This window comes from Schistocerca gregaria, chromosome 1 (assembly GCF_023897955.1).
Source record: "Schistocerca gregaria isolate iqSchGreg1 chromosome 1, iqSchGreg1.2, whole genome shotgun sequence".
In the NCBI taxonomy this organism is placed as follows: domain Eukaryota; kingdom Metazoa; phylum Arthropoda; class Insecta; order Orthoptera; family Acrididae; genus Schistocerca; species Schistocerca gregaria.
Genome location: NC_064920.1, coordinates 895,021,570 through 895,040,925, shown reverse-complemented (window position 1 = coordinate 895,040,925; position 19,356 = coordinate 895,021,570). Strand labels below are relative to the sequence as shown.

Genomic DNA, 19,356 nt, shown 5'->3' with positions numbered 1-19,356 from the left:
TCTACGAGCGTGGTCTGTTAAGTTTGATAAATTTCCGTGAAATAACGGAACATTTTTGTAGTGCCTTCATTGTTGGTAAACTTGATTATTCCAAGGATCGTATAAAGAATTTCAACAATGTGCAGCGTACAGATCATTGTTGACAGCCGTCTGAATTGATCACTCATCGACTACGATTGAAAATGGAGAAATCCGACTTTTATGTTGTTATCAAACGTTTTCATTTCAAGCATTGGACTGGCGCACAGATTACAACGCAAACGGGTGAAGTTCACGCAGACTCTGCACCATCACTCAAAACCATTTACTTTTGGATTAATGAATTTAAACGTGATGAGACAAGTACTCCGGCCGTCCATAGGAGGTCATCACAAAGTAAACTATTATAGGATCCATGATATGGTAATCCAAGACTGTCGAGTAAAATTTCACGAGATTGCTGAGCCTGTAGACATTTCAACTGAGCGAGCGCGTAATATCCTGCACGGAGAACTGGCTGTGAAGAAGCTGTGTGCGACGTGGGTGTCAAGTTTGCTTGCAATTGCCGAAAAGCACATCTGGCACCACATTTCGACATAAAGTTTGGTAATGTTTAATCGCAGTCTACATGAGTTCTTGCTCCCATTTGTGACTGTTGATGAAATCAGGATCCATCATTACACACAAGGGTCACAACGGCGGAAACAATTGTGGACAGAAGCTGGTGAAAGTGCACCGAAGAAGGAAAAGACCATTTGATCAGCTGGTAAGATGATGGCCACTGTTTGTTGGGATTCCCAAGGAATAATCCTCATAGATTACTTGGAAAAAGGCAGAACCCTAACTGGGCAATATAATGTTTCATTGCTGGATGATTTGAAAATTGCGTTGGCTGAAAAAGGACCAAGGTTGGCACGCACGAATACACTTATTAAAAAAAAAAGAGGATAGTGCACCACCCCACATGTCAGAGAAAATTGGGGTTTGAATTGGTTGCTCATCCACCTTATTCACCAGACTTCGCCCCAAGTGACGTCTTCCTGTATCCTAACTTGGAACTTTGGCTGGCTGGGGAGAACTTTTCATTAAATGAAGAAGTGATAGTTGGACTTAAGGAGTATTTTGTAGAGTTTGACGGAACCTATTTTTCTGGTGGGATGAAAAAGTGGAGGTTTCTCTCAAAGGAAACTACATCGAGAAGTAAGATATTATGAAACAAACATTTTTTAATTATTTTTTTTAGCCAGTTTTATCAAACTATCCCCGTAATTCATGAAGTGAGATGAAGAACAAGATGATGATGATGATGACGAAAGACTACCCAAGAAAACCCAAAACTACAAGCCGAAAGAAAGGAGAGACATTGTATTGTATTGTATTGTATGTGAACCGGGGACCTAGAAACGACGGAGAGGCTCCGTCCCTGCCGCAGCCGCAGTGGTCCACAACACCACGACGACTACCGCAGTCCACTTCACCCCTCCGCCGCCCCACACCGAACCCAGGGTTATTGTGCGGTTCGGCCCCCGGTGGACCCCCCAGGGAACGTCTCACACCAGACGAGTGTAATCCCTATGTTTGCGTGGTAGAGTAATGGTGGTGTACGCGTACGTAGAGAACTTGTTTGCGCAGCAATCGCCGACATAGTGTAACTAAGGCGAAATAAGGGGATCGAGCCCGCATTCGCCGAGGTAGATGGAAAACCGCCTAAAATCCATCTACAGACTTGCCGGTTCACCGGACCTCGACACAAATCCGCCGGGCGGATTCGTGCCAGGGACCAGGCGCTCCTTTCCGCCCGGAAAGCCGTGCGTTAGACCGCACGGCCAACCGGGCGGGTTAGGAGAGACATGGTCGACCAACGAAATGATGGACATAAACTCTGTGAAGAGAGAAGACATTGAATGAAAAACGATGACAATGCGTAATGTATGAGGCTGCGAGTGTTACCTGCTTCCTGACGCCACAGGTGCAGTCGGCGGGCGCCGGCTGCTGCTGCTGCACGGCGGTGATGGTGCAGGAGAAACGCGAGCCCGCGTTGGTGATCGCCGTCTGCAGCGCCACCACCAGCCGGTTGGCGTCGGACGACTGCGAGAAGCTGCCCTGGCCGCAGTATAGGTGCGCGTCCGACAGCGATGCGTCCCCAGACGTCGACACGCTGAGGCGCGCCGTGTCGCACTGCCCCGTCTGTGGGCAGCCGGCACCAGCGTCACGACGGCAAAGGCCAACCGCTAAGCTGACGCGTCTACACTGATGTGACAAAAGTCGTGGGGTATCTCCTAATATAATGTCGGACCTACTTTGTTCGAAGCGTGCGGCCACACGTCGTGCCATAGACTCAACAATTCGTTGGAAGTCACTTGCAGAAACACTGAGCCGCGTTGCCTCTATAGCCATCCATAATTGCGAAGGGTTGCCAGTGAAGGATTTTGTGCACGAACTGATCTCTCGATTACGTCCCGTTAATGTCCGACGGGGTTCATGTCGGGCGATCAGGGTGGTCAAATCTTCCGCTCCAATTGTCAGGAATGTACTTCAAACCAATCGCGAACAATTGTGGCCCATGTAACATGGCGCATTGTTATCCATAAAAATTCCAGAAAAATTAGAGAAATTAGAGTCGATACAGAGGCTTACCGACAATCATTCTTCCCATGTACTATTCGCGAGTGGAACAGGGTTGGAGGGATCAGATGATGGTACCGAAAGTACCCTCCGCCATACATCACTAGGTGGTTTGCAGAGTATGATATAGATGTAGATGTAGACGTTCTGTTAGTAAAGACACTCGCGTCGGTCATCTGCTGCCACAGACCATTAACATCAGATTTTGTCGCACTGTCCTAACGGATACGTTTGTCGTACTCCCGACATCGATTTCTGCGGTTACTTCATGTAGTTTTACATATCTGTCACCACTTACAACCCTAGGCAAACGCCTCTGCTCTCGGTCGTTACCTGAGGACCGTCGGCCGCAGCGTTGTAATGCCTGAAATGTGGTATTCTCGGCATACTCTATACACAGTGAATCGCGGAATATCGAATTCCGTAACAATTTCGGAAATGGAATGTCCTATGCGTCTAGCTCCAACTATCATTCCACGTTATGTGACTATAATCACGGTGGAAACCTTTTCACATGAGTATAAATGAGAGCTATGCCAGTGCATTGCCCTTTGATACCTAGAGTCGTCTGTATATGTACGTATCGCTAGTCCATGACCTTTAGTCACATCAGTGTATAATGATCAGCTGGTAGCAGGCGTGATTTCGGCCCTCGTTTGCACTGCAATATCTGAACAAGTTCTTCAGTTTTACACAGAATAATCATGCTGCCTTAGTGAAACTCAATGACCGCGAGATATTTGTAAAGTCACTTTTGCAATGTGCTGAGGAACTCAGACCAAATAATTACTTGTCATTATGCGTTGTAACGTGGCAGACTAGGAAATAGTATTATGAAGTTATCGATCGTGTATAGATGACAGCTATGGCGGTCAATCTTGTTGCTATTTGCATACGAATTTATACTTACATTATACCCAAGTAGGCTTTCAAATCATTATTTTCACAGACACCTACTTTGGTAGAAATTTTTAGAAAAAAATTTTTATGACATCAATTCCTGATATCACATTCCCTGATCATTCACTTTGAAAATATTAGATGAATATTGCTCATTACTACGTAAAGATGCAGTATAATTGTAAGCTTCGAATCTACTTCGTAATTCAAGATTGATTAAATATTTTTTGAAATTAACTGTTATCATAATGTGAAATATGAAATTTAAACAGAAAACTGCATTCAATTACCTTGCAGATTATGTGGACAGAATTTACATGTGTTGTAGCACATTCTTAAAAAATTATTGGAACCGTATTACATGTTCAAGCATGATCAGATGGAAAGATTATCATATGGAAAACTATATTTTTTTACTGTTTAAGAACCAACAAAAGTTGTAAAACATCTCAACTATTATACTTTATAAATGCCTCAGTCTGAGTTTTTAGTATGATTGAAATCATGAGAGTCTATGTTGAGTGTTAATCAGTCTGGAACGATGTGCTACTTTCCGTTAAAATTTGTAGCGAGTTTCTTTTGTTGTGACGAAACCAGAAAGAATAAACGGTATACTAAATGAAAATATTTGTCTAGTTATTACGCTTCTTTACAAAAAGAACTCCCACGTACGACTGATTATACTTCCCGAAGGCAAGTATTCGTTTAAGAAATGAATTATCTGTGCGTTACCACTGAGTGCTTTTGGTTCTCTATGATCTACATTCGCAATATGTGCCAATCAAATTATCTGCAGTATTTTCAAATTCCAAACGAATATTAATGACTTTTCGTGCACCAATGAGTGATAACGCCGTAGCGTTTCACGCGAAGTCCAGCGTCGACGGGAAGGATCTCTTTGTTTGTCTCACGTTAGAAACTAAATGTTTTTAAAGTCGAATTCTAAGCTGTCCAAATTTAGTCAAGTCGACATACTACTTAATGATACGTACTAAAAGGGACAAAAATACGAAGAACAACGGATAGTCTTGAAGCGAGTGAGCAGCACTTCAGTGTGGCGGTAGCAGACAGACAAGAGACCAGGTGGGGCACGTCAGGAAGCAAGACGTGGACAACCAATGTTTACCCGTCTTCAGTGTCTGTTGTTATCGTCTGCATTAAAGAATGATCGACAACAAGTCACGGACCGATGGAAATATTACAGCACGATATATTACAGTATGATTTACAAATGATTTTTCGAGTGTGGTCCGCTGGTTCTGTTTAAATACCCGTAACACGAAAATCTCGACTCTGTAACACTAGGCTTTGGGCTTAAACAAGGAAAAAGAAAACAGCCGGCTCCAATGATTTCTAGCTTTTGTCATATCGGTAATTAAGGAATTAAAGACATTAGCTGTCAGTCGCCATTGATTTATATCAAGAGGTAAGTTGGAAATTTGTGCCTGACTAGTATTTGAACCCACGTCTCCTGTCAGATGCGCTCACCACTACGCCATACGGACACAGTAGGAAGCACAATAACATGGACTACAGCAACATATCTCCTTTCATAGCCAAATTCTCAAATTTTAGCACACGTTGGCTTCGAATGCCAGTGGGGCATAAGTTTTCAACTTGTTGGGGGGGGGGGGGGCTCGTGCTTGGTCTGAACTCATTAGGCTTTGGATCCATGTTACATAGTGTTAGTGGTGTAGGCTAATGACTTCTGTTTATGTTGCGATGCGTACTTACATCAAAGGACTATGAATCTTTGATGTCAACAAAAGAATAAAAATGAGTGCTTTCAGAGTTTCTTCTTGTGTATTGGGTATATCTGATTTTTTTTTTCCAAATCTCGACGGCGTCTTCTAGAACAACACATCTAACTACAATGAACATCCTGCAAGATTCTCAAAATCCAGGAGGTAAGTATCGAGGAACGTTGTATTGCTTGGTGATGGATATTTGATTCAGATAACTGCGTGAAAGCAAAGACAAATAAAACAAGTTAAATAAACGGGAAAGTGACCGTTGCGGGATTTAAACCCGATCATCTCGAGAGCGATCGGTATATACAGAAATATTACAAAGTAGCGGCACGCAAAGTTTCGTGAGGTGGTTGTCTTCCAAAGCCATGGACTCTTTATCTACGCTCCCGCGTTATTTACTGCCAACGTAACCTTGGAGGCGCGAAATAACAGGCTTGGGAGGAAGTAGCAATGGCATGATAAGAACAGTGGGTGAACCCAAGGAACGTGTTACTCTCGGTAATGACTTTTGAATAATTTATGGTTGACCTGATAGTCATGAATTACTTCCCTGGCACGTGGAAGACACGTTCTGATGAACAAAGGGCAACTACTCATCAGTTTCTTGTAAACATTCAGCAGTAAAGTAGAACAGTCAGCAATACGAAGGTTGGTTTGCTCGTCATAGTTCCTTCTAAACATGATTTCGTGGCAGGCGCGGTGCCCTTACACTTCTTTGGTTTTAAACTGGATCTTCCAGCCAGTTGTCACGAAAGAACAAATGAGTGTTATGGAACATGTGACGTCGTTGACCGCTAATATTTAACCGTGTGCAACAGTAACCTCTTCAACCACATTATTGCGTGGATAGCTTCTGTTACCATGAGGGGGAAGTAGTCTACATTAAGGAACAGAAGCGAAAGATGCGAAAGTCTTACATGGGTACGGTACTGGAATAAATGTACAGGCCAACTCGTACTTGTACGGACATTACAGACAAGCACATAATACAACAGAAAATAGTCACGCTCACGACAAACCTGACTGCTGACTGGGACGGTCAGTCGTTGGTACTTTGATATCCCATGATGTAAATGGACATCTCTAGCGTCTGCCTCAACTTCAGAACCAACATCCATGGGAGAGATTAAACAAATAAATGTACTATTGTAGAAAGTCGTTGATATACACCGAGCTGACAAAGTCATGGTATAGCGATATGTACGTAAACAGACGGCAGTAGTTTCGCCTACACCAGGTATACAAGAGCAGTGCATTGGCGGAGCTGTCATTTGCACCCAGATGATTCAAGTGAAAAGGTTTCCAACATGATTACGGCCGCACGACAGGAACCAACACACATTGAACAGGGAGTTGCAGCTGTAGCTAGACGCATGGGGCATTCGATTTCGGAAATCGTTAGGGAATTCGATATTCCGAAATCCACTGTGCCAAGAGTGTGCCGACAATACCAAATTCAGGCATTATTTCTTACCATGGACAACGCAGTGGCCGACGCCTTTAACGACCGAGAGCGCGGCGTTTGTGTAGAGTATGTGCTAACAGACAAGCAACATTGCGTGAAGTAACCGTAGAAATCAATGTGGAACGTACGACGAACATATCCATTAGGACAGTACTGTGAAATTTGGTGTTAGTGGGCCACGGCAGCAGACGGCCAACGCGAGTGCCGTTCTAACAGCACGACATCTCCTGGAGTGCCTCTCCTGGGCTCATGACCATATCGGTTGGATCCTAGACGACTGGCAGACCGTGGGCTCGTGACCATATCGGTTGTATCCTAGACGATTGGAAACCGTGGCCTGGCTAGATGAGTCTCGATTTCAGTTGGTAAGAGCTGATGGTAGTGTTCCAGAGTGGCACAGTCCCCGTGAAGCCGTGGTTAGAAAAACGTTCTGGACAGTTAGAGCGAATGATTTGGCCACCCGGATCGCCCGACATGAATCACCCGCCAGGGTAGCCGAGAGCGCTAACGTGCTGCTTCCTGGACTCGGGTAGGCGCGCCAGCCCCGGATCGAATCCGTCCCGTGGATTAACGACGACGGCCGATATGCCAGCCAGCCTGGATGTGGTTTTTAGGCGGTTTTCCACATCCTGCTAGGTGAATACTGGGCTGGCCCCCATGTTCCGCTTCAGTTCCACGGCTCGCAGACTTCTGAACACTTTCGCACTATTCCATGGATTACACTCGACGCAGACAGTTGGGGTACACTAAATCCTGCACCGGCAACACTGTCGCAGTTGTGGACGGCTAAAGAAGCAGCAGGGCCCAATATTCTTGCAGGTGACTTCCAAAGACTTGTTGAGTCCATGCCAGGCCTAGTTGCTCGGCTAGACCAGACTACAGGATGTCCGACACGATATAAGGAGGTAACCAATGACTTTTGTCATCTCAGTGTAAGCTGACGTGTAGTCACATAGTGCATACAGTCTAAAAAATTGTCCGATTTCGCTAGATATAGGAATTCTTCTATGTAAAGGCTGACTTGATATGTTTGTAGAATGTGAAATGTGTAAAGACCCGCAAAGTTCATTGCTGGCTCCACTACTGCTCTTAATCTACATAAATGGCCTTGTAAAGACATTAAACGACTAACAAAAAACGTTAATGTTATCCTGTGACATAAATATATTATTCAAGGACAAATAAGGCGGTAGTTGAACGCACATACAGCAGACAGGCTTGATCTACAACTTGGAGAAAGTGTGTTTTGAAACTGAAACAAGAATGACGAACATATAACATAATTACACACGTCAGATACTAAATGAAAAACAAGGATAACAAGTTAAAATAGTGACAGTTCGTTGATAAACTAATTTAGAAGCTCAGTTCGACAAATTTTGATTTTGAAGTTCTCTTTTCACTGAAAATCAGAAAAAAATGCTACCTTGTTTCTACCCTTTTGTCATTCTAGTCCTATGTTGTTATCGTCTGGAGTATTGTTCCTGAAATGAAAGTACCGCTACAAAAGCGAGCAATAAGAATATTGTGTAAAGTACACATAGTTTTCAGAGACCTGCTCAATGGCATTACTTTCAGGCACTCAAATCCTGTTAATGTGAAACAATTTCAAATGAACAACAATTTATACAGCTGTAAGACAAGACATGGAAAAATTTCACTTATACACTTCCATCCTTGTTAAGGTTTCACCGTGAGATTGTGTACTCTAGTGCAAAGTTCTTTAATCAGCTGCCTGCAGATACGAGGCAGTAAAGTAAGGAGTTCCAGAAAATTCGAAATAAAATTGCACACGCTTGTTACTAGTCACTACGTTGTAAATTACCTGATTATATATAGCCTACTGCAGGATTGGATATTCTTATTAATACCAAGATAAGTAAAAACATCCGCGCCAAATAAGCCCCTATTCTTAACAGCACGTAGATAACTGTTATCTCGTGTCAATGTTTTCAGTGTGCTCATGCAAATACTAAGCAAGCCATAATTGCCGGACGTGGTGGCCGAGCGGTTCTAGGCGCTTCAGTCTGGAACCGCGTGACCGCTACGGTCGCAGATTCGAATCCTGCCTCGCGCATGGATGTGTGTATTGTCCTTAGGTTAGTTAGGTTTAAGTAGTTCTAAGTTCTAGGGGACTGATGACCTCCTGTTAAGTCCCATAGTGATCAGAGCCATTTGAACCATTTTTGAAATCATAATTAATGAGCAGCACATTCTAAGAAGGCAGCAAGTTTAATTCAAAGTAACGGCGTCTCTGTTAATTTTATTTTTTAAGGTAAATATAGGCTAATAGATTAATGGTAACGAATAGTGATCGCATTTTATACAAGTGATTTCTGGCAATTAATTGTATCACGTAGTCTATGGTGTTATTCGTAACGCTTCTCAGAGGGTTCTTCTTCGCAATAGATTCTGCAGAATAGAAGGTGTCAATGAATGAATGGAAAAATGCATATCTTGATAAGATTTCCTCTTACCGATTTCTGATTTCTCATTTCTAAAATAGGTTAAAAAACTTGTTCCAGTTCTACACCCCAAATCACATATATGGGATGTTAGGAATGCAAGTGTAGATATTTTTATTCGTGACTGTGGACAGTGTACTGAACAACGTTACATCAGTATTTACTTCATTTTCAGGCTAATATTTATAACTATTAAGAGTAGGATGTTTTTGGGTTGGTTAGTACACGTGGCAAGACCAAGCCACTAATGCTTATTTTCCCCCGGGCATCAGGTCAGTTGGTGAAGTGTGGACGCATGGACGCAAAAAGGTTAGTCCACTTAGTGGTCCAGGTACGACAGTGCAAAAAACATCAGATAGTAAAACGAGCTTGCGGAAAGGCACTGAAGTGTGTACATATTAAGGTGCCAATGACCACAATATCCGCACGTATACTCTTAACACTATGTCTCTGGTGTATATAGCAATACCATGGAATCGTAGATGCATCGCCGCAACTAATCAGTGCGCCACAAATCACTGATATCAAAATAAAAGTTTTAACGGCAAATGTCGTCTGAAGATCAGCAGATCTGACCGAAACTAATGATCGCACAAAGTATGTCTTTATAAGCCAGCAACTGATGCAGTAGCAGGAATGCTATTTGTTGTATTCTATAAGTTTAAGGTTAAATAGAACAATTTGCAAGTTCGCTGTATTCAGTGATTAGAAATGCTCCCCGAAAGAGAGTCGGCAAATGCAAGGGCTTGCGAAAATCTTTCCTGCAAGCCGCTTCGATGAATCATTAAGTGATGTGGGACCATCTCGTCACGAATCTCTGTATGGGCCGGATACGCTACGCTGACGACACTTTGGACAGACGTGGCCGCATTATTACTCGACTAATCGAAAGAATATATTCGGAAAATAAAACTTACATACGGTGGCAAGATGGTATTTGATGTCCACTCCTAAGAATCCATGTCCAGCGTCTTCTACTGAAGTATAAACCACTATGAAGTGCAGGAAAGAGGATGCTTACCACTCTATCACCTTTTTCCCGTTCCGTTCAACAACGGAGTGCGAGAAGACGGACTGCTTAAATACCTCTGTGCACGCTGTAATTAGTGTAATCTTGTCTTAGGCTTCCCTTTTAGTGGTCTCCAGGGTCTTCACTTAAAGCTGATCCTTGAAACTTCGTAAACAGGCTTTCTCTAAGTTGTGTGCGTATCCATTGAAGCATCTACCAGCTCAGGTTCTCCAGCACCTCCGTGACCCCCTCCCGCGGGTCAGACAAATCCGTCACGTTTCGCGTTGTCGTCCTTTGCACATATTCCCTGTTTATCTTATTTGGTATGGATCACACAAATGGTTTGTAAGTAATCCCGTATGCAACTGAACGCATTTTCCCCGTATTCTGTCAATGAACCGAACTCCGCCACCTGATTTACCTACAGCTGAGACTGTTGGCCATTCCATTTCATATGCTTACAAACTGTTACAACCAGTTATTTGTATGGGTTGAATGATTCCAAATGTGACTCAATGGCACGATAGCAGCAGCATTTTGCACGCGTTGTCTAGGACTACTGTCTTCAATTAGTAATGAAAACGACATGGGTTCTGGGTTCGACCCTAACCAGTATTTAAATTTTGAATTAAAGTCATCAGCAACGGCAACCGGACACTTCCGATATAGTGAGTCACCTCGTTCTGATATTTGTCAAAGAGGGCAGAGGAGCGGACAGAGTTGTAGGGCGACCTCTTACCCTTGGCGTGAGAAACTGCCGCTATAAGACGGAAGAATCAGCAATAATCAACTGCATGAGGATCCAGAAGGCGATGGGTACCACTGCATTAAAGACACGTAATGTGTATCGACGGGACATGTGGCCTGTAATTAAAAATGTAAGAGGGGATACAAAAGGTTCCGTTCGAATGGCGTACAGTCTCGAACCGGTGTGCCAGTCAGGCAAGGTCGCCGTGAGCACTGAGGCAATCATTACACGGGCACACCAGGGCGCACCACGTTGAACATACTCGTTTGGCAAAACAGCGCGTGTGAAAAAATTCGTAACTGCCTACTGTACTTTCTCGTTCGACAGGAATCGTTGACCCTTTAGGGGCTTTTTTAGGGGGTGAAAGGCGTGATAATCGCACAGGAACAGATCAGGACTACAGGGCTAGTGGTCAAGTGTCTCCCACTGCAGTTGGCATAATTTCTGTATTACATCTGCGATACGGGGACGTGGTTTATCACAAAGCAGCAGCACCCTTGTCGCAACATCCCACGACGGTGGTTTTGGACAGACGTGCTACCCCATACACATTCTTTGTTCTCCGATGGGTGTCTACCGGTGTTCGTCCTTCGGCAGCCAAGGAAAGAATAACAGTACGTTGGTCCTGTATATATGCATTTGGTAATATAGTGGCCATAGTTGACGTTACCGCATTTACTGCACGCACGTCGGAAAGACACGACTGCCAAAATTATCCCTTGCCTACACATCGGTACTTATACACCGGTATCGGAGTCGCACTACGCTGCATATAGGTGGCAGCAACGCCCTCAACCTAAAACTTTTTTATCGCTCCTTATACTGTAGATTCCGCATTCGTTCCCTGGAACAGAACCTGCATAACACATAAGTTGCAACAACAGAAACTGCAGTTATCGTAGAGACTACTACTCAATATGACTGTAGAAAAATTGTGGAAGAAAACGAAGGAATGGGCACCATCGTATACGACGATCCCAGAAAATGAAAGGCTCTAATTATAGTCCACAGAGTCAATGGCACAATCAGTGACAACGAATTTCTCGGGAGTCTCTATGAGCAGAACCTAAGCAACGAAACGTCTAGGGAAGAGTTCGAGCAAGACGTGAAAATCTGCTTCAAAACAGGCCCCAACTACCAAAACTTTATTGATATCTCGCCAAAAAATAAAAGGTCTATATTGACTTCGACTCACTTAGTGTCAGAGACTTCACCGTTGTGACTCAATATTGTAAGTGCAGCGACTATGGTCACTCCACCACAACACGTAGAAACCAAGAGGCTATATGCGCCAAATGTGGCCGAGCCGCCACAAAAAGTCTGAATGCACGGCCAGGGAAACCACAACATGTATTCCATGTAGAAACAGGAGAAGACAATGTAATGAGTAAAAAAGAGGAGAGTGCCGGCATACAGTCAGTTACTAGACAAGTTCATATACAGTAATGATTATGGTAATTAATCAGTACACAGTGAACAACATTGAGAATGAAAATATACACGTCACTACTACAAGAAAGCACAAATCTCCCTCCACTAGAAGCAGAAACGTCCGGCGTTCCATCTCATGGCTCCAACAGCTGGACCTGCTACCGAACAGCAAATACAATTACGATCACAGACCCGCACTGTTACATACAACAACACTAGTGGAGAGTTACACAAATACAATGGAGTATATTGACGATATGACCTTAAATGGATCGATATACAACAAGGCAGTAAAACTAATAAAAAACAGATGTTCTACTGGATTAACTTTCAAACCTCGTTAACCCAAAGAATAGAGGAATTAGAGGACGAGTTAATAAATGATCGCCGGCCGCGGTGGTCTCGCGGTTCTAGGCGCGCAGTCCGGAGCCGTGCGACTGCTACGGTCGCAGGTTCGAATCCTGCCTCGGGCATGGATGTGTGTGATGTCCTTAGGTTAGTTAGGCTTAAGTAGTTCTAAGTTCTAGGGGACTAATGACCACAGCAGTTGAGTCCCATAGTGCTCAGAGCCATTTAATAAATGATCCACAACACCCAGATACCCGCGAAAACCACACCGTCGTAGCAACAACAGCCTTGAGAAGAGACAATCGAAACACTAGATCCAACGCAAGACAACAAACAAAACACACAAGTATCGAAAACCAAACACAACTAGAAAAATCCAGTAAGGAGGGAAGTAAATAAGATACAACCAAATGCGAGCACTACATAAAGCATGTGGCTTTTGTACCAGAGGAACTACCGAACCAGGGCACAATACGACCAAGTACTGTAACCAAACCACACGTTATAAATTACAACGACAACAAAACTGGCGAGAAAGAGACGGTAGAAACGGGAGACACAGACATTAAAACATCCACGCATGGAACCCTATTGACCCCAAAATCACAACCGGAGACTGCGAATACACAAAAGGTAAACCGTTATGAAAACGAAGGTGGTGACGATGAAAATGAAAATGATGATGAATAGAGGTGTCCAATTGATACCTGTAACATACATAATCAAAACACACCAACAAATTTAACCATCACAACAGTACCGGTAATCCCCCGGTGGGACAATCTGCCACTGCACAACCCAAAGTGCCGTCAAAGAGCAAAGCGATAAACCACCACCAACATTCAATTCTCAGTCTTACAATAACAAACCGAATCAGAAGAAACCTACTCCTAGTGTACAGCTGGTGACGTAACACCAGTAAAGCCAGAAAAAAGAGTCTTCCACAGACGGCGCAAAGTATTTTTAGAACTTTGCGTGTGACAAAAGAGGTGATTAAGGCGTGTGACGTAGTGACGATAGTGCAACATCAAGATACACAGCACGCGCCACAAAACGCGGACCACAGCACACCACCCGACGCCACACCTACGTCCCAGGGTGCCGACATGAGGTTGTACTTCGACTATGCTAGAACTGGTAGCAAATTCTACGTAAACGTTAAATACCCATAGCATCACTTGTGAACATTCTTCAGCGGAATGCAATGAGGAGCGAGCAAGTTAGTGATGAACTCCCCAAAATACACTCCTGGAAATGGAAAAAAGAACACATTGACACCGGTGTGTCAGACCAACCATACTTGCTCCGGACACTGCGAGAGGGCTGTACAAGCAATGATCACACGCACGGCACAGCGGACACACCAGGAACCGCGGTGTTGGCCGTCGAATGGCGCTAGCTGCGCAGCATTTGTGCACCGCCGCCGTCAGTGTCAGCCAGTTTGCCGTGGCATACGGAGCTCCATCGCAGTCTTTAACACTGGTAGCATGCCGCGACAGCGTGGACGTGAACCGTATGTGCAGTTGACGGACTTTGAGCGAGGGCGTATAGTGGGCATGCGGGAGGCCGGGTGGACGTACCGCCGAATTGCTCAACACGTGGGGCGTGAGGTCTCCACAGTACATCGATGTTGTCGCCAGTGGTCGGCGGAAGGTGCACGTGCCCGTCGACCTGGGACCGGACCGCAGCGACGCACGGATGCACCCCAAGACCGTAGGATCCTACGCAGTGCCGTAGGGGACCGCACCGCCACTTCCCAGCAAATTAGGGACACTGTTGCTCCTGGGGTATCGGCGAGGACCATTCGCAACCGTCTCTATGAAGCTGGGCTACGGTCCCGCACGCTCACGCCCCAACATCGTGCAGCCCGCCTCCAGTGGTGTCGCGACAGGCGTGAATGGAGGGACGAATGGAGACGTGTCGTCTTCAGCGATGAGAGTCGCTTCTGCCTCGGTGCCAATGATGGTCGTATGCGTGTTTGGCGCCGTGCAGGTGAGCGCCACAATCAGGACTGCATACGACCGAGGCACACAGGGCCAACACCCGGCATCATGGTGTGGGGAGCGATCTCCTACACTGGCCGTACACCTCTGGTGATCGTCGATGGGACACTGAATAGTGCACGGTACATCCAAACCGTCATCGAACCCATCGTTCTACCATTCCTAGACCGGCAAGGGAACTTGCTGTTCCAACAGGACAATGCACGTCCGCATGTATCCCGTGCCACCCAACGTGCTCTAGAAGGTGTAAGTCAACTACCCTGGCCAGCAAGATCTCCGCATCTGTCCCCCATTGAGCATGTTTGGGACTGGATGAAGCATCGTCTCACGCGGTCTGCAAGTCCAGCACGAACGCTGGTCCAACTGAGGCGCCAGGTGGAAATGGCATGGCAAGCCGTTCCACAGGACTACATCCAGCATCTCTACGATCGTCTCCATGGGAGAATAACAGCCTGCATTGCTACGAAAGGTGGATATACACTGTACTAGTGCCGACATTGTGCATGCACTGTTGCCTGTGTCTATGTGCCTGTGGTTCTGTCAGTGTGATCATGTGATGCATCTGACCCCAGGAATGTGTCAATAAAGTTTCCCCTTCCTGGGACAATGAATTCACGGTGTTCTTATTTCAATTTCCAGGAGTGTAGTTAAAGACCTAAACATAGATATACTGAGTCTATAAGAGCCATACACCAACCAAGGCAAACTGACATGCTTTCTGACAAATGTGATAACAACCGGTAGTAAAGCAGCAGTTTCCATATTAAATAAACTTATAAATATAGTTAAAATAACTGAATTATGTAACGAACACTTGGTAACAATTAAATTTTCATTCCAACAAGATATATGGATAATTGCTTCACTGTATGCCCAATAGTGTCATTCCATAGCGCCTATGGCTAATAGCCGAATACAAACGAGGTAAGAAGGTTCTCATATGCTGATGACATAAACGCCAGGTCCACTCTGTGGAATTCCAACACAACAGACGACAGAGGACGCATAATAAACGATGTCCTACAGTAAACGCAATTACACGTAGTTAACGTACAACATACCAACAAACGGTGGATGACGGATCGGAAAGTAATATAGACATCACACTTGTAAATAACTCTACCAGAGGATGCATAACGGTCTAGAAAATACAAGACCACATAATTGTCAGCGTCCACAACGTGATCACTGTGAGACTAACAAGACAAAACAACACAACCAAAACAGTACACACCCGACATTTACTATTCCATAAAGTTGACTCGGAGAGACTAAGAGAAATAGCACAAGACGGAAACCTTGAAACCATCGACTGAAGCATTGACTTCAAGGCACATATGCTTACCGATCTCATCACAAAAGCATAACAAAGATCCATACCAAAAACACATAACACAAAACGCACACAAGTACCATGGACAAACAAACTGACTCGACTAAAACAAGAAACTTGAAGAGCCAGAGGACTGTACCAACGGTAAATAGCAGACAGAGATAGACAAAGAAGACTGGAAGCATATAGGCTCGTAAAAGAATCGTTCAAAACAGGTAAACACCAATGGGACAAACGTGCGGCATCGCAAATACAGACAAACGTATGGGGGGGGGGGGGGGACCATACAAAATAACTATGAAAAAAATAAAGAGCCCACTAGTTCAGGGAACGCTAAGGCAGGATGACGGCGCGATTACAAAGGGATGGAGACAAACAGCACAATTCCTACTGCACAAGCTCCTACCTGTCAGACACCAACAAGTAACACTGCGAGAGGAACTGAATGCACCATACAACACTGCCACAGTCGCCTGTCATTTTGCGCAAGAAGAAGTGGCGATAGCTATCTTAGAACTCAAACACAAGAAAGCTCCTTGACCAGACGGAATTCATTCGGAAGTATTAAAACAGATAATGCCACGGTTCACCCCATTCCTTACAACTCTGCTACACGACGCTCTACTGCTGGATAGTGTGCCTACAGTTTGGAAGGTCTCCAAGGCAGTCGTAATAAATAAGGCAGCTGACAGGGGTCTATCAGATCTCAAGTCACATAGCCTTATATGTCTTATAAATACACTTGCCAAGGTCCGGGAGAAGCCCCTCTGCGGGCGTCTAAGGCGCACAGAACTCTACAGGCCTAAGCCAACACCAGTTCGTCTTCAGAGACAGAAAGTCGATTGATGGTGCCACCAACCAAGTGTTACAATTTGACAACAATACTAGGGCTAAGTTAGCAATGGCAGTTATGATTATTGCGGATGTCTCTGGTGGCCCGCAATGTTCAAGAGACTCAGACAACTTGAGGTACGCGAAACACTTTGCAGCAGTCTACTAGACTACTGTAAGAACAGAGTGGTTGAATGGCAGATGGACGACCGAAAAGTATTCAAACGAATTACAAAAGGCTGTCCACTCGGAAGTCACTAATGAATCCCTCCTGCAACTACTTTAGGGAACAATAACGACAGATGGAGTTGTCGCATACGCAGACGACCTTTTGGTCATAATGTCTGCTAACAATATATCCCAGCTAGAAGAAAGAGAAAATGGGACACTCAGAACAATAACACAATGGTGTCACAACAACAAACTCAAGATAGGCGATGAAAAAGCAACATACACTTTACTGAAATGGTGTTTCGAGAGAAACCCTAGTGTTAAAAGAGGGGACACAAACACTTAACGAGCAGTCACAGCAAGCTATCTTGGGTACATATAGACGAAAAGCAAAATTTGCAGCAACACATGCGCGTTGTCACAAACAAAGCAGAAAAAGTACTACACAAACTGACAACAATAAATTCAGAGCAACTTAAACTGTGAACTTAAACTCCCCTCGTCTGTTAAGCGAACATACCATTGTGCTCTCTTCATCTACATCTACATTTATACTCCGCAAGCCACCCAACGATGTGTGGCGGAGGGCAATTAACGTGCCACTGTCATTACCTCCCTTTTCTGTTCCAGTCGCGTATGGTTCGCGGGAAGAACGACTGTCTGAAAGCCTCCGTGCGCGCTCGAATCTCTCTAATTTTACATTCGTGATCTCCTCGGGAGGTATAAGTAGGGGAAAGCAATATTCGATATCTCATCCAGAAACGCACCCTCTCGAAACCTGGCGAGCAAGCTACACCGCGATGCAGAGCGCCTCTCTTGCAGAGTCTGCCACTTGATTTTGTTAAACATCTCCGTAACGCTATCACGCTTACCAAATAACCCTGTGACGAAACGCACCGCTCTTCTTTGGATCTTCTCTATCTCCTCCGTCAACCCGATCCGGTACGGATCCCACACTGATGAGCAATACTCAAGTATAGGTCGAACGAGTGTTTTGTAAGCCACCTCCTTTGCTGATGGACTACATTTTCTAAGGAATGAATCTCAACCTGGTACCCGTCTTACCAGCAATTAATTTTATATGATCATTCCACTTCAAATCGTTCCGCACGCATACTCCCAGATATAGCTCTTCGAGTCGGTACTTAGCTTCGCCGCCAGCACATGGGCTCACAGGTTGAACCTATCAACAAGCCGGACCCTCGTCATACAAGGACAAAGGAGCGGTTACTTAGACTAGCGGGAGCTTTCGGCACCACCTCAGTGGAATCACTCTGTATGGTGCTCGGAATCTACCCAACAGATATTACCATAAGATATAGAGCGGCTATGTGCTGGCTTAAGGTGGGACGGCACGACCAGGTTCGAAAGGTGAGTGGAGTACAAATTGACACGAAATGCCGATTAAATAATTGGAAGATGTATACCTGGCAAGGTGAGTGGGACACGAGTGATAGGGGCCGTAGACTACGCCAGGTCTTTCTCGATGTGAGGGAGAGACTAAAATTCAACCATATCGATACCACCGCGGTTTGGTCCATTTCTTATAGGACACGACACTTATCCCACGCACTTAAACCACGTGAGTCTGAGGCAGACACCAACATGCACATGTGAGGAAGAAGGCTCTCCAGAACACATCGTCTTTTTCTGAGGACGATATACCAACAACAGACACACAACACACTTAAACCTCAACAATATTAAAGGCACTATTCACGCAGTGCTCAGAGACGAAGACCAATAGACCATGTTAAACACACTCACTGGCGGTATATCCAAAGCACCTATATACAAAGACAGGAAGAAATCCACAGGGTGGATAAAACCACTGATTCCGGCAAGGAATCAGGTAACACTGATTCCGACACGATCGTAAATGAAAATGAAGAAATACCCTAACTAAACAACACAACAGCCTTAAAAAAAATTAGAGGTTAAAGTTTAGTTATTAGGAAATCTAGAGTAGATGTTAGATTTAGATGAATAGCTGTGATTGGCGGTCGGTGGCTTTATGGACAATCCAAAGACATTCACCGTCATACACACTTGGTTAAGGGACATTTTTCCACTATCATCTTTCCCATATTCTGTTTTTATTCTTTCTAAAAATATGGTTATGGTTTGTAATTCGATACTCCAAAATTTTATTAATTTCATGAATGTTTATTGTCTTTTATCTAACCATATTAAATGCAAGAAACTTATTTATTTTAGAAAAATTTTTCCTAGTTTATAATATGTCTTCAAGTTATAATATGTCTTAACCTCTTCTCTGTCTCCATAAATTCCTATCT

General features: G+C 44.4%; 1 protein-coding gene across 5 annotated transcripts in view; it reads right to left on the bottom strand.

The window, feature by feature from the left end:
- LOC126274026 (venom serine protease-like) overlaps positions 1-19,356 on the bottom strand; it is a 248,042-nt gene that overhangs the window by 70,770 nt on the left and 157,916 nt on the right. For all 5 annotated transcript variants that reach the window (XM_049977078.1, XM_049977076.1, XM_049977079.1 and 2 more), the window contains one exon: positions 1,930-2,166. In XM_049977078.1, coding sequence (XP_049833035.1) covers positions 1,930-2,166 — 237 coding nt within the window. The remainder of the gene's footprint in view (positions 1-1,929; positions 2,167-19,356) is intronic.